At 36.6% G+C, this 26,408-nt stretch overlaps 1 protein-coding gene across 1 annotated transcript in view; it reads right to left on the bottom strand.

Annotated features, from left to right (window-relative positions):
- M1AP (meiosis 1 associated protein) overlaps positions 1-26,408 on the bottom strand; it is an 89,916-nt gene that overhangs the window by 42,857 nt on the left and 20,651 nt on the right. Inside the window, exons 3-4 of the mRNA XM_059942725.1 lie at positions 21,980-22,165; positions 20,884-21,052 (exon numbers count right to left, since the gene is read on the bottom strand). Coding sequence (XP_059798708.1) covers positions 20,884-21,052; positions 21,980-22,165 — 355 coding nt within the window. The remainder of the gene's footprint in view (positions 1-20,883; positions 21,053-21,979; positions 22,166-26,408) is intronic.

Raw genomic sequence — 26,408 nt, 5'->3', positions numbered from 1 at the left:
TCCAAATGTTTTTGGCATAAAGAGTCAGAAAATATGGCCCAATTTCAGAGGAAAAATACAGTCCACAGATGCAAACCCCAAGATGACAAAGATGTTAGAGTTAACAGACAAGGACTTTAAAGCAGCATAATTAAAATTATGGTCATAAGGAATGGAAAATATGTTCATAATGAATGAAAAGATAGGAAATATCAACAGAGAAATAGAAAATATAAAAAAGTACCAAATGGAAATTTTAGAACTGAAAAGTACAATATCTGAACAAAAAATTCACCACATGAGCTTAATAGCAGACTGGAGATGAGAGATGAGAGTCAGTGAATTTAAAGGTAGATCAACAGAGATCATCTGATCTGAAGAAGAGAGAGAAAAAAGTTTGGACAAAACAAACAAGCAGAATACCACAGAGCCTTGGGGAACTGTGGAACAATTTTAAAAGGTTTAACATGTGGTAATTGGAGTCCCAGAGAAGTGAAGAGAGGGAATGAGACAGAAAAAAAAATTTGAAGAAACAATGGCAGCAAATTTCCCAAATTGGGTTAAGGATATAAATTTACAGATTAAAGAAGCTCAGTGAACCCAAACAAGAAATCTGTGCCTAGTCACAGCATTGTAAACCTGCTTAAAAACAAACATAAAGAGAAAATTCTTGAAAGCAGCCAGAAAAACGATCCTTTACATAAAGGGTAAAGTGATTTAAGGACTGTGACTTTTATTGAGCAACCATGGAAGGCCAGAAGACAGAGGAGCAACATCTTTAATGTGCTGAAAGAAAAGAGAATCCTGTCAACCCATAAGTCTATATATAAGAAAAACCTCCTTCAAGAATGAAAGTGAAATACACATTTTCAGATAAATACCAGCTAAGAGAATTTGTCGTTACCAGAACCAAACTACAAGAAATACTAAAGTTCTTTGAGCTGAAGGAAATGATACCCAAGGGAAAGCTGGATCTTTAGGAATGAATGAAGAACACTGGAAACAGTAAATATAAAAACTATTTTTCTCTTAGTTTCTTTAAAATACACATGATTGTTTAAAGCAAAAATTTATAATATTGCCTTGTGAAGTTTATAATGTGGATGTAATACACACAACAACTACAACAAAAAGACAATGTGTGTGTGTGTGTGTGTGTGTGTGTGTGTGTGTGTAGGGGATAAATGGACCTACATAGTTGCAAAGTTTGTATATTTTCCATGACATGGTACTACATTAATTCTAAGTAGGCTATAAACAAGTTTAAAAATATATTTTAATCCCTACAAGGTTTCTATATTTTATGTGAAGTACTGTAATCTCCAGGTTTCTACATTTTATGTGAAGTTTACTATATTGACTCTAAGTAGACTTTGAAAAGTTAAGAATGTATAATGTAATCCCTATAGAAACCACTAAAAATAATGCAAGGAAATATAGCTAATGACAATAGATAAAATAGAATTCTGAAAATGTTTAATACTCCAAAGAAAGCAGGGAAAAGATGAAGAAAAATAAGAGAGGACAAACAAAAAATAAAATGACTGACCTAAATCCAACCATATCAATACTTATGGTAAATGTTAATGGAGTATACACTCCAAAAAAAAGCAGAGAATAGCATAATGGATAAAAAGCAAGACCCAATTTTATGCTGTCTATAAGAGATACACTTTAAGTATAAAGACACAAATGCGTTGAAAGTAAGTGGATGGAAGAAGATTAACCATAAACACAGTAAGACCCATGAAAAATAAAAACATATGTCCATACAGAGATTTGTGTACAGATATTTGTAGGAACTTTAGACACTACAGTCAAAAACTAGAAACAACTGAAACATCCATTAACAGAAGAATGGTTAAACAATATGTGGCAGAGTCATACAATATACTACTACTCAGAAATAAAAAGAAGCTAACAACTACTTGTTGATATAAACGACATGGATGAATCTCAAAATCTAAATGAAAAAAGTCAGACACAAAAGAAGTATATACCATTTATATAATCCCATTTATATAAAATACAAACTAATCTACAGACAAAAAACAGATCAGTGGTGTATGCCAAGGATGGAGAGAGGGATTGAGAGTAAAGGGGCAAGAGGAATCTTTTGGGGTTGATGGAAGTGTTCTGTATCCTGATTGTGGTGATGGGCATATACAACTGTCAAAACTCATTGAATTGTACACTTTGGATGCAACTTACAGTATGCAAATTATTCCTCAAAAGAGATGAGGAAAAAATTTAAAAGACCTAATTTTCAAATAACTTAAGATTTTCTATGGAACTCTAAAAAATTCTTCAATTCAATTTTTGCCATTTTTCTGAGACCATGGTTTCTGTTAATAAACGTCTCTCTGTGTTAAAAATATTTAGGTAGTAAATAAAACAGTGGTTCTAATTTAGTCTTAAAGCCACAGGGCAATGACTTTAATGTAGTTTTCAAAGACAGACTCAATGAATAGCTGCATTTTCTGATCTATTTTTGAAGATACTGAAAGGAAAACAAATCAATTAGTGGAGTCTGACAACTGTACTGAAGCATGAATCATAGAAAAGTGTTTTTTTTTTTTTTTTTTTTTCTGGAACCCTTTAGGAAGCAATGAATCTTTATCTTCTATGTTTGGGTTGTTAACATTTGGTGTTTCCTGAGAACACATATGGATAAAATACCTTTCCAGAAGAGCTTGACATCGATCCCTAGCAAAGACTAGGAGGAAATATTAAACAGATGGTTTGTGAGCACTTAGAAAGGGAACCTGATATCCTTGTGTACCAAGGCTGAGAAATGGAGGCTGTTTGACAGTATCATTAAGATGATTTGTAAATGGCTGAAAGACTTACATACCCAATGAGTGCAGACTGCTGTCAACCTGGACAGATGCCCTCTGGATGCCAAAATGCATTGATCACAGTGGCCGTTTTAGTTTTGTCATATGTATTACTTAGTCATTCTTTGGAAAGCCATTATAAAATTTTTTATATGCAAATGAATACATGCAACATATATTTAAGCTATGAAGCGTAACAGCAAAATGAACACTCATGAAGCCTTTATTCGACTTAAGATGTGGGTCATCAACGCTACTAAGATATCTATATGCTTTGCCCTGATCTTCTCTAAGGGAAACCTTGCTACACTGAATTTTTTTTTTAAAGTATTTGTTTTTATTTATTTATTTATGGCTGTGTTGGTCTTCGTTTCTGTGCGAGGGCTTCCTCCAGTTGCGGCAAGCGGGGGCCACCCCCCATCATGGCGCGCGGGCCTCTCACTATTGCGGCCCCTCCCGCTGCGGAGCACAGGCTCCAGACGCGCAGGCTCAGTAATTATGGCTCACGGGCCCAGTCGCTCCGCGGCACGTGGGATCCTCCCAGACCAGGGCTCGAACCCGCGCCCCCTGCATTGGCAGGCAGACTCTCAACCACTGCGCCACCAGGGAAGCCCTACACTGAATTTTAAAAAATCATTCTTTTCCTTTTAAAACTAGTTTTATTATTTTAAACAAACACTTTAGTATTTTAGTTTTGCTTGAGCTTTATAAAGAGATTTTATTGTCTATATCCTTGGTTATCTGCTTTTTTTTCTCAATATTGAAAAGGTTTATCTACATTGTTGTAGGTAGCTGTGGTTCACTCATTTCCACTTTGTGAATATACCTTGTAATACTTATTCATGCCTCATTCAATGGACATTTGAGTAGTCTAATTTCTGGCCTTTTAAATAATGTCAATATTCACATTCTTGTACATGTCTCCAAGTGCACATTTGTAAAAGTTTTTCTGGAGACATTCTCCTAGGAATGGAACTGCTAGGTTGTAGGGTATTGTGACTGTTACTTTACAACAAAATGACAAGTTGTGAACCAATTACATTCTTTCTGTCAGTCTATAAGGGTTTCCATGCTCTGCTATTGCCAACACTATGGTGAGACTTCTTAATTTTTTGCAAACTAGTGGGCATAAAATGGGATATCATTGTTTTGTGTTTCCCTGATCACTAATGAGGGTGAGAATTTTTCTTATGTTTATTTTGAGATTTCCTCTTCTGTGAAATACCTGTTCAGATTTTTTGTTTATTTAAAAATTAGATTGTCTTTTAAAAAAAAATTGAGTTTCAGGCATTCCTTATTCTGGATACCAACTTATTATTGGTCATATGAGTTGTAAATATAGTTATGATTTGTCATCACTTTCTTCATGGTGTCTCTGATGGACAGACCTTCTTAATTTTGAAGTAACCATACTTATCAATCTTTTACTTTCTGGTTAGCAAACTTTATTCCTCCTCCTTCCTACCTTTGGTGATAAAAATTTCTCCTATATTTTCCTGCAAAAGTTTTAAAGTTTTAACTTTCATATTTAAATCTTTAATACATTTAAAATATAGTATTGTAAATGGCATGAAGAAGGGATCAAATTTCATTTTTCCCATACGGAATACTGATAGTTCCAGTATGATTTAATGACTGGATCCATCCTTTCCTACTGTTTTGCCACGTCAACTCAGCCACATATCAAGTTTTCATATAATGTGGCTGTCTGTTTCTGGGCTCTCTCATCTGTTCTAGACTGGACAATTTGCCTTTCCCTGTGTCAATACAACACTATCTTAATTAGAACAGCCTTTTAATCATCTTAATATCAGGCAAGGCAAACCTTTAGCCTTAATATATATCTTAGCATCTAATATATATATTAGGATCAGCTTGTCAGGTTCATTAAAAAACTCTGATAGCATTTTGATTGGAATTGCATTGATAGATCAATTTGGGGAGAACTGAATCCTTATGATATTGAATGTTTCTATCCATTAACATGCTCCACTTAATTATATCTTCTTTAAGGTGCATCAGTAAAGCTTTAAACTATTCCCAATAACTATTCTATGCATCTTTTGTTAAAATTTATTTCTAAATAGTTTACCTTTTTATCATTGTAAAAGGTATTTCTTTAAAAATTGAGGTTTCTAAGATTTTGTTTCTAATTATAGAAATGCTATTGACTTTTTAACATTTTTATTGGAGTATAATTGCTTTACAATGTTGTGTTAGTTTCTGCTGTATAACAAAGTGAATCAGCTATACGTATACATATATCCCCTCCCTCTTGTGTCTCCCTCCCACACTCCCTATCCCATCCCTCAAGGTGGTCACAAAGCACGGAGCTGATCTCCCTGTGCTATGTGGCTGCTTCCCACTAGTTATATATTTTACATTTGGTGATGTATATATGTCAGTGCTACTCTCTCACTTCGTCCCAGCTTACCCTTCCCCCTCCTCACGTCCTCAAGTCCATTCTCTACATCTGTGTCTTTATTCCTGTCCTGCCCTTAGGTTCTTCAGAACCATTTTTTTTGGTTTGTGTTTTAGATTCCGTATATATGTGTTAGCATACAGTATTTGTTTTTCTCTTTCTGACTTACTTCACTCTGTATGACAGACTCTAGGTCCATCCACCTCACTACAAATAACTCAAGTTCGAGGAAATGCTATTGACTTTTGTATGTTTATCTTATATCCAGCCAACTTGTTAAACTCTTACTAATCTGGTTATTAATGTAGTCAATTAAATATGTTTCAAATAAAAACAGTTTTGTTTCTTTCTTTTCAATCTTCACACCCTTTAGTATTTTTCTTATCTTACTAGGCTAGGACAACTATGTTGAATCAAAGTGGTGATGGGGCATCCATGTATTATTCCTGATTTTTGAAGGCAATCTTTCTGGGTATTCTTGGTTATAGGTTATCCCCTTTCACCACTTTAAATATATTGTGCCACTCCCTTCTGGCCTGAAAAGTTTCTGCTGAAAAATCAGCTGATAGCCTTATGGGAGTTTCCTTGTATGGTATTTGTTGGCTTTCCCTTGCTGCTTTTTAATATTCTCTCCTTATCTTTAATTTTTGTCATTTTAATTACAATGTGTCTTGGTGTGTTCCTCTTTGGGTTAATCCTGTATGGGATTCTCTGCACTTCCTGGACTTGGGTGACTGTTCCTTTCCCAGGTTAGGGAATTTTTCAGCTATTATGTTTTCAAATATGTTCTCAGCCCCTTCCTCTCTCTTCTCCTTCTGGGACCCCTATAATGCGAATATTAGTGCATTTGATGTTGTCCCAGAGGTCTCTCAAACTGTCCTCATTTCTTTTCATTCTTTTTTCTTTTTTCTGTTCAGCGGCAGTGATTTCCACTACCCTGTCTTCCAGATCACTGGTTCATTCCTCTGTAGCATTAAGTTTACTGTTGATTCCTTCTAGTGTATTCTTCATTTCAGTTATTGTATTCTTCATCTCTGTTTGGTTGTTCTTTATATTTTCTAACTCTTTGTTAAAAACTTCTAACTTCTCACTTGTACATCCATTCTTCTCCCAAGTTCTCTGATCATCTTTACAATCATTACTCTGAACTCTCTTGGGTAGATTGCCTATCTTCACTTCGCTTAGTTCTTCTGGGGTTTTATCTTGTCCCTCTGTCTGGAACATGTTCTTCTGTTGCCTCATTTTGTCTAAGTTGCTATTTGTATTTTTATGTATGTGTTAGGTTACTTTTCTTGACCTTGGAGAAGTGGCCTTCTGTAGGAGATGTCCTATGCATCCCCTCAACACACATTCCTCTTGTCACCCAAGTTATGTGCTCTAGGGGTTCCCCCCACGAGGGCTGTGTGGGTGCTTCTGTTGTGGTGGGCTGACTATGTGGGCAGTCTGGTAGGCTTTGTTGGCCCCTAGCCAGGTTGGTTGCCAGGCCCTGCCTTGTGTGGATGCTACTAGCTGCTGGTTAGTGGGTCCTGGTCACAAGGTGGCTAATTATAGAACCCCAGGTGGCCCCAGGGCTAGTGCTGGCTCACTGGTGGACAGAGTCAGGGTCCAGAAGACTCTAGGTCTGTTGGCTGCCCACTGGTGGGTGAAGCCAGGTCCTGGGGTTAGTGCCAGCCTATTGGCAGGCAGATCCGGGTCCTGGAGTCTAGCTGCAGGGCCCAGGGATCCCAGAGCTGGTATCAGATTGCTGGGGTGGGGGGGTGGGGGGAGGGTGAGTCCTGTCACAGTTGAGTATGGGGTCTGGGGTGTCACAAAGCTTGTGTTGGCCTGCTAGTAGGCAGGGCTGGGGCCCAGCTGATCCTAGGGTAGGGTCTGGCCTGTTGTGGGTGGGCTGGGTCTGCAGGCTGCAGGATTGTGATTTTCTTGCATTTAGTGTCTGCCCCCTGGTGGGTGAGGCTGGTCTAGAGGTTACTGCAAGCTTCTCAGAGGGCAGGGTGGGAGGTGGGTCTTGGCCCTCTGGTGGGCAGGGTTGTGTCTACAGGCATATCTGGAGGTGGCTGTGGGCTCAGGTAGTCTTTAGGCAGCCTGTCTGCTGATGGGTGGGGCTATGTCTCTGCTCAGTTAGTTGTTTGGTCTGAGGTGTCCCAGCATTGGTGCCTACATGTTGCTGGGTGGAGCCAGGTCTTGGTGCTAATGAGCTAGAGGGAAGATCCCATGATGGTGCCTGCCTGCACCAGTGTCCGTATGGTAGAAAGCTCCCAAATATGGCTGCTGCCAGTGCCTATGTCCCCAGGGTGAGCTGCAGCTGCCCTCCATCTCTCTGGGAGACTCTCCAAGACAAGCAGCTAGGTCTGGCCCAGGCTCCTATCAAATTACTACTTTTGCCCTGGGTCCCAATGTGTGTGAAATTTTGTGTGTGTCCCTTAAGAATGAAGTCTCTATTTCCCCCAGACCTTTGGGATTCCTGAAATTAAGCCTGCAAAGCCAAATGCTCTGGGGCTCATCTTTCTGGTGCAGGACCCTGGGCTGGGGAGCCTGATATGGGACTCAGAACTCTCACTCCTGTGGGAGAACCTCTACAATATAATTATTCTCTGTTTTGAGGGTTGCCCACCCAGGGAGTATGGGACTTGATTATATTGTGAGTCTGCTCCTCCTACCAATCTTGTTGTGGCCCCTTCTTTATGTCTTTAGTCGTAGAAGATCTTTTCTGGTAGGTTCTGGTTTTTTCATTGATGGCTATTCTACAGATAGTTGTGATTCTGGTGTGCTTGCAAGAGGAGGTGAGCTCAGGGTCTTTCAACTCTGCCATCTTGGCCACTCTCCTTTTTTTTTTTCTTTTTCTTGTCCTTTGTGCTTAGTCTAGTTTCACTTGCTCATATGGTGCTGCATGTAAAGGCCTGAAGGTAATCTTTCACCAGTTAGAACCGTATTGTAGATTTTTGATAGAAACATTTTGCCAAGTTATAGAAGTTATTTTCTATCCCTAGTTTACCAAGATTTTTTTCTTAAATAATGAATGGATGTTAATTTTATCATATGTTTTTCTGTATCTATTAAGATAACATAATTTTTACCTTTATCTGTTGATGTGGTAAATTATATTTATACATTTCTTTCTTTTTTATTGAAGTATAGTTGATTTACAGTGTTATATTAGTTTCAGTTGTACAACTTAATTCAATATTTTTACAGATTATACTCCATTTAAAGTTATTATAAAATATTGGCTATTTCCCTGTGCTGTACATTACATCCTTGTACCTTTATACATAGTAGTTTGTACCTCTTAATTGCTTTCCCCTATCTTGCCCCTCCCTCTAAGCCCTCTCCCCACTGGTAACCAATAATTTGTTCTCTGTATCTATAAGTTTGTTTTTGTTTTATTATATTCATTCATTTATTTTTTAGATTCCACATATAATGATAATGTACAGTATTTATCTTTCTCTGTCTGACTTACTTCACTAAGTATAATACCTTTTGGATCCATCCATGTTGTGCAAATGGCAAAATTTCAATCTTTTTTATGGCTGAGTAATATTCCATTATGTATATATATACCACATCTCCTTTATCCACACATCTGGTGATGGACATAAGTTGCTTCCATATCGTGGTTTTGTAAATAATGCTGCTATGAACATTGGGGTGCATATATCTTTTCAAATTAGTGTTTTTGTTTTCTTCAGGTATACACACAGGAGTGGAATTGCTGGATCATATGGTAATTCTATTTTTAATTTTTTGAGGAACCTCCACACTGTTTTCCATAGTGGCTACACCAATTTACATTCCTACTAACAGTGTACTAGGTTTCCCTTTTCTCCACATCCTTGCCAACATTTATTATTTGTTGTCTTTTTGACGACAGCTATTCTGACAGGTGTGAGGTGATAGCTCATCGTGGTTTTGATTTGCATTTCTCTGATGATTAGTGATGTTGAGCATCCTTTCATGTGCCTGTTGGTCATCTATATGTCTTCTTTGGAAAAAATGTCTATTCAGGTCTTCTGCCCATTTTAATTGGGTTGTTTGTTTTTTTGATATTCAGTTGTATGAGCTCTTTATATATTTTGGATATTAATCCCTTATCAAATGATATCACTTGCAAATATCTTCTCCCATTCACTAGGCTGTCTTTTCAGATTGTCAATGATTTTTTTCACTGTGCAAAAGCTTTTAAGTTTAATTACGCCCCATTTATTTATTTTTGCTTTTGTTTCCATTGCCTTAAGAGACAGATCTAAAAAAATATTGCTATGATTTATGTCAAAGAGTGTTTTGCCTATATTTTCTTCTAGGAGTTTTATGGTTTCTAGTCTTACAGTTAGGTCTTTAATCCATTTTGAGTTTATTTTTGTATATGGTGTGAGAAAATGTTCTAATTTAATTCTTTTATACATAGCTGTGCTGTTTTCCCAACACCACTTTATTGAAGAGACTGTCTTTTCTCCATTGTGTATTTTTGCCTCCTTTGTTGTAGATTAATTGACCATAGTACATGGGTTTATTTCTGGGATCTCTATTCTGTTCCATTGATCTATGTGTCTGTTTTTGTGCCAGTACCATACTTTTTTGATTACTGTAGCTTTGTAGCATAGTCTGAAGTAAGGGAGCATGATACCCCCAACTTTTTTCTTTTTTCTCAAGATTGCTTTGGCTCTTTAGTGTCTTTTGTGGTCCCATACAAATTTTAGGATTATTTGTTCTAGTTCTGTGAAAAATGTCATGGGTATTTTGATACAGATTGCATTAAATCTGTAGATTGCTTTGGGTAATATGGACATTTTAACAATATTAATTCTTGCAATCCATGAACACAGGATATCTTTCCATTTATTTGTACAATCTTTAATCTCCTTCATCAATGTCTTATAGTTTTCAGAGTATAGGTCTTTTCCTCCTTGGTTAAATTTATATTTATATATTTCTAATGCAAAATCACCTTGTATTACAGGGATAAATCCAACTTGATCAGTTCTATAGTCTCTTTTTATACATGATAAGATAATTTAAGATGGTTTTATCTATTTTCATGAGTGGATTGGCCTGCAATTTTCTTTTCTCACATTGTTCTTGTCTGGTTTTCTATCATGACTTGGCGGTGGGGGGGGGGGCATATTTTCTTTTTCTTTCTTTCTTTTTTAATTTCTAGAAGAGCTTGTATAAGATTGGGGTGATCTGTCCCTTGAAAGTTTGATGGAATTTGACTATAAAACCATCTAGGATTGATAATTGGTTAGGGGAACCATTTAGATTTTTATTTCTGAGTCAAAATTTGTATCTTTTAAGTAATATATTGGTTTTTGTCTAAATGTTTGATTCCATACTTCTATCTTCAGTTATGCTCCTTTTTCACAAGTCTAACATAGTTTATTGTGCCCTCTTTCTTTGTCTTTTCTTCATTGATTTCACCAAAAAATTCTCTATTTTATCAGTTGTTTTCAAAGAACCAATTTTTGAATTTTTGATTATCTTTATTGCCCTTTTCAACTGAGGAAGTATAGAGAATGGTTACGTATGTGAGCTTTAGAGTCAGACTGCTTAGAATCCCTGTTCTGTATCTTAACTTAGAAACTTTGGGAAAGCTAATTTGGACAAGAAACTATGCCCTAGTTTCTTCATCTAGATATATGAGATTAAGTAATAGTGGAAACTATTTAAAACAGAAAGTATTTGGACAGAAGGTGTTCAATAAAAGGTTGCTGTTATTATAATCTATAGACAACTGTTAGAGTATGTAAGAGACTATGGCTTTTAGTTCACGTATCTTTTCCTTGCGGCTCAGAACTTACTTAAAAATAAAACCAACTAGCAGCATTATTCTCTCCATTGATGGCTCTCCTATGTGCTTAATTTTGGCTGCTGGAATTGGCAGGGTCTCCCAGATCTTAAATTTATGATCAAAATCCAGTATTAGAGATCTGCTCTAAAGGTGTCAGGTTGGCTTACATATAAAGAGGGTATATAAAGATAAAGAAGTATTCCATCTTCCCCTGTATATCTCTTCACATCTCTGTTTCACAGAGCAACATTTCTAGTCCTCTTTTAAGAGCAAAACAGGAACAAAATGGATAAATAACAGAAAAGAAAGGCTAAAAAACTATGGAAAAAGTTTTATAATATTATGTTACATGAAAACAAAAAAATTACATACATAAATTATAACTCTGAAACCTAAAAATGATTGTGGAAAACTGAGAGGTAATGTGCAAAAACAAAATCAGTGTAATGGGGTAGTGGAATTGTGAATGATTTTGAATTAAAAATTATTTTATAGTCACATCTTCTTTTCAATAAAAAATTATTAGAGCCTGAAATTTTCTCAGTAAAAAGGCATATATAAATTTTCTCAGTAAAAAGTTTGTGCGAGGACACCACCTCTCACAAACTCTTACTACTACTATTAGTATCAACAGAAAACATTTATGCATTGCTCACATGTGCCAGGTACTGTTTTAAGTACTTTACATGCAAGTTATATTTAATCCTTGTAAAAACCCTATAGGATAGCTACTATTATTAGCCTTATTTTATAAATGAGAAAACTGTGGGACAAAGAGTTTAAGTAACTTGTTCAAGGCAACAGAGTTCAAATAAAAATTCAGTTGGATGGTTAAATAAATGGTGATGAATTTATACACTAGAATACCTCACAGCTACTAAAAGGAATGGGTTAGATCTCTATATGCCAATATGAAAAAAATGATTGGATAAATAGCTAAATAAAAAAATGCAGATCAGTGGGTATTATATAGTTCCATTTTTGTAAAAGTGGATGATATCAAAAACCCTAATAACATTACATGTATGTTCATGTCCATATATGTGTAAGGAAAGCAATTCAGTAGAATGTGTCCTACACTGCTGATAGCAATTATCTCTGGAGGGTAGAATTTTGGATCATTTTGAACTGTTTATATTATACTTCTGTATAGGGAATGTTTACTTGTAATAAAAAATTAAAAAATAACTGGACAAAAGCTACCACAGAGACAGCTAGGCAGGATATTTCAGCTAAATTTTTTTTCAAGTTTGTACAAATGACTTATTTCCACACTTGCAAGGGTAAGAAATGGTTCTTTAAAGCAAGCATTTACTTGAGCAAATTTTAAAACAATTCCTCTGGGGTTACAGGATGGAGAATACAATCTAAGACCATTCTTACAAGCCTTAACATAACTAAATAAGCTTTTCTAAAGTAAAGAAAAACATTTTATTAAAGATTCAACATTGCTTATAACTCTGAGTGTAATGAATGTGTGTAAAGAATGTGTATTTAAACTAGGGATTTATTTGAGGCTTTTATTATAATGACCACACATATAATAATAATAACACTGATGATAACTTCATAGATTTTATACTGTATTTGCATTCATCTAAGAATAGGGGTGGATTTAATTCAATTTAACTATTGTATTTCCTATTGGATGACCACCTAAAAAATTTTAAGATCAGTCAAATTCATTTTCATCTCCATAAAACTTTGTAAACATATCTCTGTCAAATAAATCTGGTGAACTTCTGACGTTCTTAATATCAGCTAAATTTTAAATAAAGAAAAAATGAACAAGTTAGGCTAATCAAGAACAGATGGAAGAAAGTGTCATTTATACACTTGAAAGAAACCATATAAAAAGCCATAAGCCTGAAAATTTATAGAAAACTTTAACTGATATGAATGTGATTTAAAGTTAACCTTTTTTCTTGATGAGTCTGGCTAATGGTTTATCAATTTTGTTTATCTTCTCAAAGAACCAGCTTTTAGTTTTGTTGATCTTTGCAATTGTTTCCTTCATTTCTTTTTCATTTATTTCTGATCTGATCTTTATGATTTCTTTCCTTCTGCTAACTTTGGGGTTTTTTTTTTTTTTTTTTTTTTTTTACTTTGGGGTTTTTTTGTTCTTCTTTCTCTAATTGCTTTAGGTGCAAGGTTAGGTTGTTTATTCGAGATGTTTCCTGTTTCTTGAGGTAGGCTTGTATTGCTATAAACTTCCCTCTTAGAACTGCTTTTGCTGCATCCCATAGGTTTTGGGTCGTCGTGGAGAAGACTCAAATCAATAGAATTAGAAATGAAAAAGGAGAAGTAACAACTGACACTGCAGAAATACAAACGATCATGAGAGATTACTACAAGCAACTCTATGCCAATAAAATGGACAACCTGGAAGAAGTGGACAAATTCTTAGAAATGCACAACCTGCCGAGACTGAAACAGGAAGAAATAGAAAATATGAACAGACCAATCACAAGCACTGAAATTGAAACTATGATTAAAAATCTTCCAACAAACAAAAGCCCAGGACCAGATGGCTTCACAGGCGAATTCTATCAAACATTTAGAGAAGAGCTAACACCTATCCTTCTCAAACTCTTCCAAAATATTGCAGAGGGAGGAACACTGCCCAACTCATTCTACGAGGCCACCATCACCCTGATACCAAAACCAGACAAAGATGTCAAAAAGAAAGAAAACTACAGGCCAATATCACTGATGAACATAGATGCAAAAATCCTCAACAAAATACTAGCAAACAGAATCCAACAGCGCATTAAAAGGATCATACACCATGATCAAGTGGGGTTTATTCCAGGAATGCAAGGATTCTTCAATATACGCAAATCAATCAACGTGATACACCATATTAACAAATTGAAGGAGAAAAACCATATGATCATCTCAATAGATGCAGAGAAAGCTTTCGACAAAATTCAACACCCATTTATGATAAAAGCCCTGCAGAAAGTAGGCATAGAGGGAACTTTCCTCAACATAATAAAAGCTATATATGACAAACCCACAGCCAACATCGTCCTCAATGGTGAAAAACTGAAACCATTTCCACTAAGATCAGGAACAAGACAAGGTTGCCCACTCTCACCACTATTATTCAACATAGTTTTGGAAGTGTTAGCCACAGCAATCAGAGAAGAAAAAGAAATAAAAGGAATCCAAATCGGAAAAGAAGAAGTAAAGCTGTCACTGTTTGCAGATGACATGATACTATACATAGAGAATCCTAAAGATGCTACCAGAAAACTACTAGAGCTAATCAATGAATTTGGTAAAGTAGCAGGATACAAAATTAATGCACAGAAATCTCTTGCATTCCTATACACTAATGATGAAAAATCTGAAAGTGAAATTAAGAAAACACTCCCATTTACCATTGCAACAAAAAGAATAAAATATCTAGGAATAAACCTACCGAAGGAGACTAAAGACCTGTATGCAGAAAATTATAAGACACTGATGAAAGAAATTAAAGATGATACAAATAGCTGGAGAGATATACCATGTTCTTGGATTGGAAGAATCAACATTGTGAAAATGACTCTACTACCCAAAGCAATCTACAGATTCAATGCAATCCCTATCAAACTACCACTGGCATTTTTCACAGAACTAGAACAAAAAATTTCACAATTTGTATGGAAACACAAAAGACCCCAAATAGCCAAAGCAATCTTGAGAACGAAAAATGGAGCTGGAGGAATCAGGCTCCCTGACTTCAGACTATACTACAAAGCTACAGTAATCAAGACAGTATGGTACTGGCACAAAAACAGAAATACAGATCAATGGAACAGGATAGAAAGCCCAGAGGTAAACCCATGCACATATGGTCACCTTATCTTTGATAAAGGAGGCAAGCATATACAGTGGAGAAAAGACAGCCTCTTCAATAAGTGGTGCTGGGAAAACTGGACAGGTACATTTAAAAGTATGAAATGAGAACACTCCCTAACACCATACACAAAAATAAACTCAAAATGGATTAAAGACCTAAATGTAGGGCCAGACACTATCAAACTCTTAGAGGAAAACATAGGCAGAACACTGTATGACATAAATCACAGCAAGATCCTTTTTGACCCAGCTCCTAGAGAAATGGAAATAAAAACACATATAAACAAATGGGACCTAATGAAACTTAAAAGCTTTTGCACAGCAAAGGAAACCATAAACAAGACCAAAAGACAACCCTCAGAATGGGAGAAAATATTTGCAAATGAAGCAACTGACAAAGGATTAATCTCTACGATTTACAAGCAGCTCATGCAGCTCAATAAGAAAAAAACAAACAACCCAATCCAAAAATGGGCAGAGGACCTAAATAGACATTTCTCCAAAGAAGATATACAGATTGCCAACAAACACATGAAAGAATGCTCAACATCATTAATCATTAGAGAAATGCAAATCAAAACTACAATGAGATATCATCTCACACTGGTCAGAATGGCCATCATCAAAAAATCTAGAAACAATAAATGCTGGAGAGGGTGTGGAGAAAAGGGAACACTCTTGCACTGTTGGTGGGAATGTAAATTGATACAGCCACTATGGAGAACAGTATGGAGGTTCCTTAAAAAACTAAAAATAGAACTACCATATGACCCAGCAACCCCACTACTGGGCATATACCCTGAGAAAACCATAATTCAAAAAGAGTCATGTACCAAAATGTTCATTGCAGCTCTATTTACAATAGCCAGGACATGGAAGCAACCTAAATGTCCATCAACAGATGAATGGATAAAGAATATGTGGCACATATATACAATGGAATATTACTCAGCCATAAAAAGGAATGAAAGTAGTGAGGTGGATGGACCTAGAGACTGTCATAGAGAGTGAAGTAAGTCAGAAAGAGAAAAACAAATACAGTATGCTAACACATATATGGAATCTAAGGGAAAAAAAAAAAAGAGGTCATGAAGAACCTAGTGGCAAGACGGGAATGAAGACACAGACCTACTAGAGAATGGACTTGAGGATATGGGGAGGAGGAAGGGTAAGATGTGACAAAGTGAGAGAGTGGCATGGACATATATACACTATCAAATGTAAAATAGATAGCTAGTGGGAAGCAACCGCATAGCACAGGGAGATCAGCTCTGTGCTTTGTGACCACCTAGAGGGGTGGGATAGGGAGGGTGGGAGGGAGGGAGATGCAAGAGGGAAGAGATATGGGAACATACGTATATGTATAACTGATTCACTTTGTTGTAAAGCAGAAACTAACACACCATTGTAAAGCAATTATACGCCAATAAAGATGTTAAAAAAAATAAAGTTAACCTTTTCATTAAAATGAAATTATCTTGCTAAAGAACTTTCTAAAAGGTGAGTCTACCTTCTTAATTTCTAAGTTCACTTTTTCTTCAACAATTCTGGATCTTGCAGTCTCCAAGTCATCTTTGTAATAATTAGATCTCACTATGCAGGGCTGCACTAAAGAAGGCAGAAATTAGACCAATCGAAGGACATAATCTCATAGTTCCTTTTAAAACTGATCTGTAATATCATTTCCTTGTAATCTGTTTCTTTCTTCAAAAAATAGCGTGTAGACAATTTTTATTTAATTGATGATAATGGTTACCACAGTTAAAAAATTATAAATAGATTCAAAAAGTGTTTGAATCAATTCATGATATTCATGGGCTACGAAGGGAAGCTACAGGTGTTTGGCATATGTCCCTAAATATTTGAGTTGATGTCAGAGAGTGTGACCACCACCTCTCACAAATTATTTGATTTTTTCCAATCATTCATTTATTTATTCAAGAAACATTTATTGAGAATCTACTATGTGCCAGGCAGAATGATATATGCTGGTGATACAAAGATGTATAAGACACAGTCTTATCCTCAGGTAACTCACAGTCCACTTGAGGCCTGGCCATTAAAAAAAAATCACAGAAATATTAAACCATCCATATACAAAAATTTTCAAAAATACTAAGAATAGCTAATTTCATTTAGCATTTACTATATACTAAGTAATTAACATGTATGATCTCATTTAATCCCCACAACTACTGGATGGGGCAGGAATTAAAGGCTTACACAGGCTAAGTACCTTCTCCAAAGCCACACAGCTAGTAAGTAATAGAACTGGGATTTAGACTCAGGCAACTTAATTCTAGAGCACTCATCCTTCTGAGAATAAGACTTGTTGCTGTTGTTAATCTCTTGACAAGAACATCAGATAAAGCAAAACATTAATGGAATAAAGGAATTAACTTTGAGGAAAGTACAGGCAAACTGGGAAGATTTCAAGCTATGAACCATATGTACACTTAACTCAGAAAGAGGAATTACAAGCAATTTATGGGATAATGTATTATTTATAAGCAAATAGGAAGTTACTGGAAGAATCGTTAGCAGTGACACAAGGTAGAAAGCTGCCTTCCTGCATTTAAAAGCTCTTCTCTACAGCGCTAGCCTCTAACTATTTTAAATAAAGCCATCAGGTACCCTCAGAGTACTCTGAGCTTTGTGCCATTAGAGATTCAGTACTTTCTGGGTACAGTCACTGAAGGGAGAAAAGGACATGGTCCATGCCTGATCTGTCCATGATCAAAGAGAAATAAAAAGAGCTTCTCTCTCACAGGTTCAGTTTGAGAACCCACTGGGAAAGACTCTGACTAGTCGCCTGGAGAACTATGATCGCCTCACCTGGGTCATGGCCCACCCTGTGACCATGAAAATAGAGGTGTTACTAAAGAAGGGGGATGCAGGGGATGATGGGCAGACCAAGAACAGACTCCACAGGTATCACTGTCATCAATTCATTCAACAAATATATACTGATAATCTAGGATCTACTACAGAGTGGGGCGCAGAAATGAGTAGGACAAATTTGTAATGCCAAGGCTTAATGCTTAAGAGTTAATACAGATAGAAAAGATATCAAGTAGTTTACAGTTTAGGTGAGAAGACAAAATTATCACACAATAAAGCAATGGTATCATCAAAAAATCTACAAACAATAAACGCTGGAGAGGGTGTGGAGAAAAGGGAACCCTCTTACACTGTTGGTGGGAATGTAAATTGATACAGCCACTATGGAGAACAGTCTGGAGGTTCCTTAAAAAACTAAAAATAGAATTACCATGTGACCCAGCAATCCCACCACTGGGCATATACCCTGAGAAAACCATAATTCAAAAAGAGTCAGGTACCACCACGTTCACTGCAGCACTATTTACAATAGTCAGGAAGTGGAAGCAACCTAAGTGTCCATCGACAGGTGAATGGATAAAGAAGATGTGGCACATATAAACAATGGAATATTGTTCAGCCATAAAAAGAAACGAAACTGAATTACTTGTAGTGAGGTGGATGAACCTAGAGACTGTCATACAGAGTGAAGTAAGTCAGAAAGAGAAAAACAAATACTGTATGCTAACACATATACGTGGAATCTAAAAAAAAAATGGTTCTGATGAACTTAGGGGCAGGACAGGAATAAAGACGCAGACGTAGAGAGTGGACTTGAGGACACGGGGAGGGGGAGGGGTAAGCTGGGACGAAGTGAGAGAGTAGCACTGACATATATACATCACCAAATGTAAAATAGATAGTGGGAAGCAGCTGCATTGCATGGAGAGATCAGCTCGGTGTTTTGTGACCACCTAGAGGGGTGGGATAGGGAGGGTGGGAGGGATACGCAAGAGAGAGGGGATATGGGGATATATGTATACGTATAGCTGATTCACTTTGTTATACAGCAGAAACTAACACATCATTGTAAAGCAACTATACTCCAATAAAGACTTAAAAAACAAATAAAGCAATGGTAAACAATTCTATGTGGTATATAATTAAGTGCTAAATTTTGTTGTGTAGACCACAGGCTATGTGGTTGTTCTAAGGAGAGGAAAATCAATTCAGTAGTCATGAACCTGAATTAGGCCTTAAAGGATGGGGAGGATTTTGTTGGAAGAGGATAAGGGGAGGAATTCAGAGGAAAGAAGGGGGAATTCAGAGGAAAAGATTACTACAAGTGGAGGGATGGAGATAGAAGGACAGTCAGTGAGGAGACTGGCTTGAGAAAAGCAGAGGGTGTGTAGCAGCTGAGAGTTCATACACCACACAGCAAGTCTAGTTACCCTCCCTCCCCAACCAGAACAATGTCAGTGGTCCATGATGCTGGAAGGATCCACATGTGTCAGAATTTGATGGAAACACATCCTTAGTTACCAACCCCCTAACCTAATTAGGGCGTGAAGGGAAGAGTGAGGTTATTTATGTGGAACCAGGAAGAGATCAATGGTATCAGAACAGTGGACACCTCCAGGTGTGTATAACCTTGGAGAAGACCAATATAACCAGAAAGAACTGACAGAGGGTGAACTGTAACTTGAGTGTTGGATAAATTAAAACCAGTTAAAAACCTTTTAAATGCTGTAACTTGAGAATCTCTACTTGACCTCCTGACAAAAATCTTCTCATAAATTTCCATTGCTTTAGCATGAAATCCAAATGTCTTAGAATGGGTTTAGGGCATATATGGCCTTTCTTGATCTAACCCTTGCCTTCCTTTAGAGCCTTACTCCTGCCTCTGCCTGATAGGCTCCTGACATAAGGAACCATGGGCTCATCTCTGAAAGTTGATTTATCTTGCTTTCTCATGTCCCTGGGTCTCCTTTTTGAGTCCCCCTTTCCTCTTCCTCTGCTTGGTTAATTCCTATTTGTCCTTTAAGACTCAGTTTGAATATTTTCTCTTCTAGGAAGTGTACGATTACTGGTGACTTATGTGGGATTTATTAGCAGGGATCTGAGTGCCAGTAGTCACTGGGTTGGGGTAGGTGGGCTGGGGACATCAGGGCTGGGAAGCTGGTGACTCAAAACCCATTCTGGGGAGGTAGGAGGTAGGCAGGGCACATATGAACCGAGACTATAATCCCCTGGCACATGTTCCATTGTTCCATCAAACTTCACTTACAAAACACTGATTAAGAATTTCAAGACTGCAACCCAAAAGCATTAAATCCTAAGCATAGGGGCTTTCTGAATGCAGGGCCTTGTGTGACCGCACTGGTCATAGGCCAATGAAGCCAGCCGTGCATATGTCTCTTCATACAGCATTGGTTATAATAGCAAAATGTAATAAACCAAATTATTCATAAATAAGCGATTAAACAAACTATGGTCCAACCACAAAGTAAAAAAAAAATCATGTATTCAGTAAAAAACAAGGCATGTCTATAGATACTAACACAGATAGCTGTACAACATGCAAAGAGGATTACGGAATATTATGTATGTCATGATCCCATTAAAATATAAAATATTTCTTCCTATTATCTATCATCTATCTATCTATCTATCTATCTATCTATCTATCTATCTAATGGAGCATTAAGAGGGATACCCCAATCTCTTGAGGAGGAAGGAATTTTTACTTTTTATACCTATATTTCAGGTTTTACATTAACATATATTGTTTCTAAAATTAAAAATATGATTAAAAAATTAAACTCTAACACCTAGAAACACCTGTCTGAACCACAGTGAGATCTGTTGGCTTCATTTCATTTAAGAACATAAAAAGACCATGGAAGAGACTTCCCTGGTGGTCCAGTGGTTAAGACTTCCCTTTGTAAAGCAGGGGGTGCGGGTTTGATCCCTGGTCGGGGAGCTAAGATTCCACATGCCTCGCGGCCAAAAGACCGAAACATAAAACAGAAGCAATATTGTAACAAATTCAATAAAGACTTTAAAAATGGTCCACATCAAAAAAAATCTCTTTTTTAAAAAAAAGACCATGGAAAATAATCTTCTTGATCTGTAAAAGACTACTCATTAAAATTCTTACCATTCTTTTTACCTTTTCTTTTAATTCTTACCGTCGTTGCTGGCCTCTTCAACAGGGGATGCTGAGTCCATACATTCTAGGACTCCCTTTGTGATCTCAACCACCTGAAGCCTCCTGACTCTGACTATGTCTGTATCTTTCAATCCTTCCTCCAATTGTTTGACCACCTCTTTTCCAGGCTGTGAAGTCAGAACAGTAATCTGGAAATAAATAGAAGAATCAACGTGTCTACTTTCCCTGATGTACAGAGGTTAGAATGTAACAGGTTAGATCTGGAAGATTAAACACCACAGAAATCTGTGGTAGTGGCTATTGTCTTTAGGGCAAAGAAAAAAATTTATATGTAATTTGCAAATCAAATTTCATTTGACAGATTCTGGTGGGAGAGGTCTGGTGGGTCAGATCATCACAGGACCCTTCCAAACAGGCTGAACCTACCCCAGAAAGTGACCAATGAGAAGCCATCCCTGTGTTTTAGTTTTTGTTTTTCTTTTGGTCGTACCGCGTGCAGCATGTGGGATCTTAGTTCCTCAACTAGGGTTCCCCGATTAGGGACTGAATCCGCACATCCTGCATTGGGAGCACGGAGTCTCAACCACTGGACCGCCAGGGAAGTCCCCCACTGTGTTTCAGTTTTTAAGATTGCTTGAATCATTGGCAGTATCCCTCTTGCTCAAAGTGCTTTGATGTCTTGAGGATACAAAGGAAATAGGATCCTTAAATTCCACTCATTAAATGTGTACTAAAGATCAGAGAGCTTATATGCTCTTTTCTCACAGCGGTACTTCCATGTAGATTTCTCTCCTTGCTCAATCTGAATCTGGGTTGAACTTGACACTCTGGAAGGCAAGTATTAAATACATTCAATTCTCTTTTGTACTTAGACATTTTTAATTGATGAATAAGCATGCAGATGAAAGCATAATTATTTTTAAACTCATTTGTCTGATGCCTGATGTTACTAGAGACTGAATGTGTTTTAACTCACAGTCACTCATGTACCCAATGGAGTATCTAGTCATGACTTTCAATGTGAATGAAACAGAGAACAACAGAAGGATGACAAACAATGAAGGATCTAGATGGACTGAAATGGGAAGGTGGCTTAGTCCTAAGCTATCTTTTACCTCCAGGGAAGTGTAGGTCAAAGCTGCACTTGTGGTCATGTGTCCACTGTACTGTTTGAACTGCTGGAGCCCATCCTTTATTGCCAGCTGCAGAGAAGTGGCTTGTGGTCTGAAACAACCTTCTCTTTGCAATATGCGGAGTTCTGAGATGCAGGCCTGCAGCCTAGCAAAGTTCCCTTTCACTTGCTGCAGAGAAAAATGAATCAAAGATGCAAATCTTTAGTGACTCAGGTTTCAGATTAACTGGCAGTCTAATTTCATTATCAATTACTCCTCAAGAGTACTTTTCCCTTCCTGAAAATCTGTTTATTTGACCAAGATCTATGGAATGCCTATTATGTTCTAGGCACTGCACTAAAATCTTCCCTAGACCAGAGGAAGGAAAATTTGCAGCCAAAGGACTTTGATTATGTGGAATTACTAGAAACAGGAAAGAACGTGTTTTAACTCATTCACTCACCCAAAGGAAGGTTCAGTTGTGACTGCTTAGTTTTACTTTGGGGTGGTCTGCAAATTGGAGGCCTAGCAGTGTCACTCTTAGACATTATCTTCATTTCTCAGTCAGTCTAGGCACAGCAAGCTTCTCTATTCAAGAGTGATTTTTTTTTAAAATTAATTAATTTATTTATTTTTGGCTGTGTTGGGTCTTCGTTTCTGTGCGAGGGCTTTCTCCAGTTGCGGCGAGCGGGGGCCACTCTTCATCGCGGTGCGCGGGCCTCTTACTGTCGCGGCCTCTCCCGTTGCGGAGCACAGGCTCCAGACGCGCAGGCTCAGTAGTTGTGGCTCACGGGCTTAGTTGCTCCGCGGCATGTGGGATCCTCCCAGACCAGGGCTCGAACCCGTGTCCCCTGCATTGGCAGGCAGATTCTTAACCACTGCGCCACCAGGAAAGCCCAAGAGTGATGTTTTATCAGAAAGGAGGATTTTGATCATTTTAGAACTGATAAGGTCCTACCTAATCTGCCCCTCAGGATCACTTTAAGCAGAGATGCTTGGCTTAGTCTGCAGTCAGGTCAAGGAATCAACATGTAAATCTCCTGGCTCTCCTCACTTTCCTTCACAAAAACTTGTTCTCAGGAAGTAATCTAATCTAATCTGACTCTAGATCGATGTTACCTCTCCTAAGAATATATGCATTTTGAATAAATGTGGAATTAAAATTTGTGACACTATTTGAAGGAATTCCAAGCATCAATAGCAGGTGGGGGTGGGGTGGGGAGGAATTATTATTTGGGATAAGGAAACTTTCCTGATCAAAGAGCAGAATTGAGCAATATTTGCAAAATGCACATAAAATTCATGAGCATGTTACTTTGCTTACATGCTCCTCTCCATGAATCTCTGGGAAAAACACAATAAATAGTATATAATTCTTACACAAAGAGAACTTGTAATCTAGATAGGAAGATAAGAAACCTACTCAAGTACAGACTAGTAGCCTTTGAGCATTTCTTTTCATGTACTCCCTAAAAGAATATGAAAAATGATATACTCCTTTATACGTTTTTAAGTTGACATCTAGATTTTAGGTAAGTACGTAGTTGTTAAGGATATAACTTCCAGCATATTTAAATATCAATATTTCAAAATAAAACTATACCACTACTCTTTAAAACATAATCCAATAGAATCTAAATATCATAGGCATTTGATACTTGCATTATTCAATTTAAAAAGTACATGAGCAAGCTCTTTTTTCTTTTTAACAGATGGAAATTAATATTATTCATTTTTCTCCTTGAATTCATATTTCCATTTCACTTTTCTCATAGAGTTTTATCATAATGTAATAGAATTTTTTGGTTGGCAGTTTTTTATTGATCATCTTATCATACTTCTCTGTGTCAAAAATATTTACATGTTCTAAGATTTTAAAATTTCCTATGACTATAGGCTCTAATTAATAATCTAGATTGAGCTATTATTAAAATTATTGTTCATATACAATTGATCAAAACAACATATATATTACCTATTTTGATAATTATTGGCATTAAGCATAAACTTTAATTAGAAATGCATCTCTTAATGGCATGAGCATGTTGTGTTCTTTTTTCAATTAGTTAAGGTATGTGTGAATAAATAAATTACTGATTGAATGGCACCAACATTCAGTATTAATCCTATTCTTATTTTCTAGGAGGTTTCTAGTGCTGAGAACCATCATCCTGATATATATAGATGTCAATCAAATTGTCAAATTCATTCTGAGCTATATGCCAAAAATTATATAGGGATATAAATACTAATAAAAATTATTTTAATGATCTATCAGCTGCTACTCAGTTTAGTCTTTGTTTTTTAAGATTTTTTTTTTGATGTGGACCATTTTTTAAAGTCTTTATTGCATTTGTTACAATATTGGTTCTGTTTTTTTTGTTTTGCTTTTTGGCCACGAGGCATGTGGTATCTTAGCTCCCCGACCAGGGATCGAACCCGCACCCCTGCACTGGAAGGCGAAGTCTTAACCACTGGACCGCCAGAGAAGTCCCTCAATTTAGTCTTCCTTCAATTTTGTTAAAATTGGAAATCACCTGGTTGCAAAAGATTCTTAACCCAATCATAAGTCATTTACTTTCTTACATTGATGCCAATATTTTGAATTATTCCTTGTTTGGTGTCCCTGCAAGTTTTAAAACCACATGGCAATTCATCACAGTAAAATTCATAGTGGGTGAAAGATTTGTACCTCTCACCTCTTCCTTTTTATTTTGGATTTTCTTTGTGAAGTGGAAGAAGGGTAATTGTGAAAGGGATGGTGGGAATGACGAAGTAGCCTGACGCCCTCATCATAGGCATAATTAGTCAGAGAAATTTTAGAAAAGAATACTAGTGGAAATTGAGGATCTATATATCAATTCTTTAAAATTATATATTCCTGTGTACTCTGGGAAGTCTTATAGCCCTAGTGGTATGTGTATCCCAGTTGAAAGAGACTGTTATAGACTATTGGTACTTTAGAGATTTAGAAAAAGAAAGGTAAGTGTTGTTGGAAAGGGGGTGAGATTGGGCTGAGAATTGAAAGGGTAAGATTTGTAAAAAGAATACAATATTTTATGTGTTTATGTGTGTGTGTTGGGGGATTGGTAGAGAGGCTGAAAGTTCAATACAAGCATCTATGGAGGTTGAAAGTGAATATAATGTGTCAGAGAGAAAGAGGAAAGGTGCCTGACAAGAGTAGAGGATGCTTGTTGAAGAGTAGTGGGCATTTTAGTTAAAGAAGTACTAGTCTTGGTTCAGGTTTTAGATCCAAATAGACTTGAGTTCCAAACCTATCTCTTCCTCTTATGACTATGAGTCCTTAAGCTAAAATGTCTTCAATTAGAAATTGGGGACAATGGAAATACTTATCTTACAGACTATTAAATGACTTAGTTCATGTCACACAGTATGTACTCAGTGTTAGCTGTGGTTATTATTTTTTATCACTATCAAACTCTAAAAGCACTTAAGACATTGCTGATTAAACAGAAGGGGTTTGTATTGACTTAATGGCCCTATTCTACAACTGACAAAAATAAGTGGAAAAAAAATAGTATCTATGTAAATGACATAGGTCCGTTCAGTCATCCATTTTAAAAAACATTTATTATTATGTGCTTATGATGTACTAGGTACCTAAAAAAAGACATAATTCCCACTTTCTACTAACTTTACAAACAAGTGAGATAAATAGCCTCAGAATAGAAAGGGATTAGAGTCACACTAGAATGACATTTTCCAAAGTATGTTGACAAGTTATTGTCTGTCTATCTCACTAGAATATAAGCTCAATATAATAATATACTAAAGGAGGAATCTGATCTATCTCTTCATTGCCAGGTCTGCAGGGCCTAGAACAGTACCTGGAACACAGTTTTATTAAACAAATTATTTTTGAATAAATGGTAAATGGATGCACATATAATAAATTTCAGGGGGAGGAAAAATATGTTAGAAAATATAGGCATTCTCTGTACTGCCTTTGCAACTTTTTGATGAATCTAAAATTATTCAATAATGAGAAATTTATTGAAAAAATAAACTAGGAAAATAGTAGGAAAAAAAGGATACTATCTTCTGGTAGGGAAGGCCTTTGGAAACATGACAACAAAGGTAGGACACCATAAAGGGAAAAATGAAGAGATCTGACCATATAAAAATTAAAATTTTCTGTTAAGTAAAGGAGAATATGAATAAAGTTAAAGGCAAAAAACAAACTGGGTAAATACTTGCAATGTATATGATTAGCATGACATTAATATTCTTTTATTTATTTATTTATTTATTTATTTATTTATTTATTTATTTATTTATGGCTGTGTTGGGTCTTCGTTTCTGTGCGAGGGCTTTCTCTAGTTGCGGCAAGTGGGGGCCACTCTTCATCGCGGTGCGCGGGCCTCTCACTATCGCGACCTCTCTTGTTGCGGAGCACAGGCTCCAGACGCGC

This window comes from Balaenoptera ricei, chromosome 13 (genome assembly GCF_028023285.1).
Source record: "Balaenoptera ricei isolate mBalRic1 chromosome 13, mBalRic1.hap2, whole genome shotgun sequence".
In the NCBI taxonomy this organism is placed as follows: domain Eukaryota; kingdom Metazoa; phylum Chordata; class Mammalia; order Artiodactyla; family Balaenopteridae; genus Balaenoptera; species Balaenoptera ricei.
The sequence above is the reverse complement of the archived record's forward strand: the minus strand, read 5'-3'. Positions and strand labels throughout refer to the sequence as shown.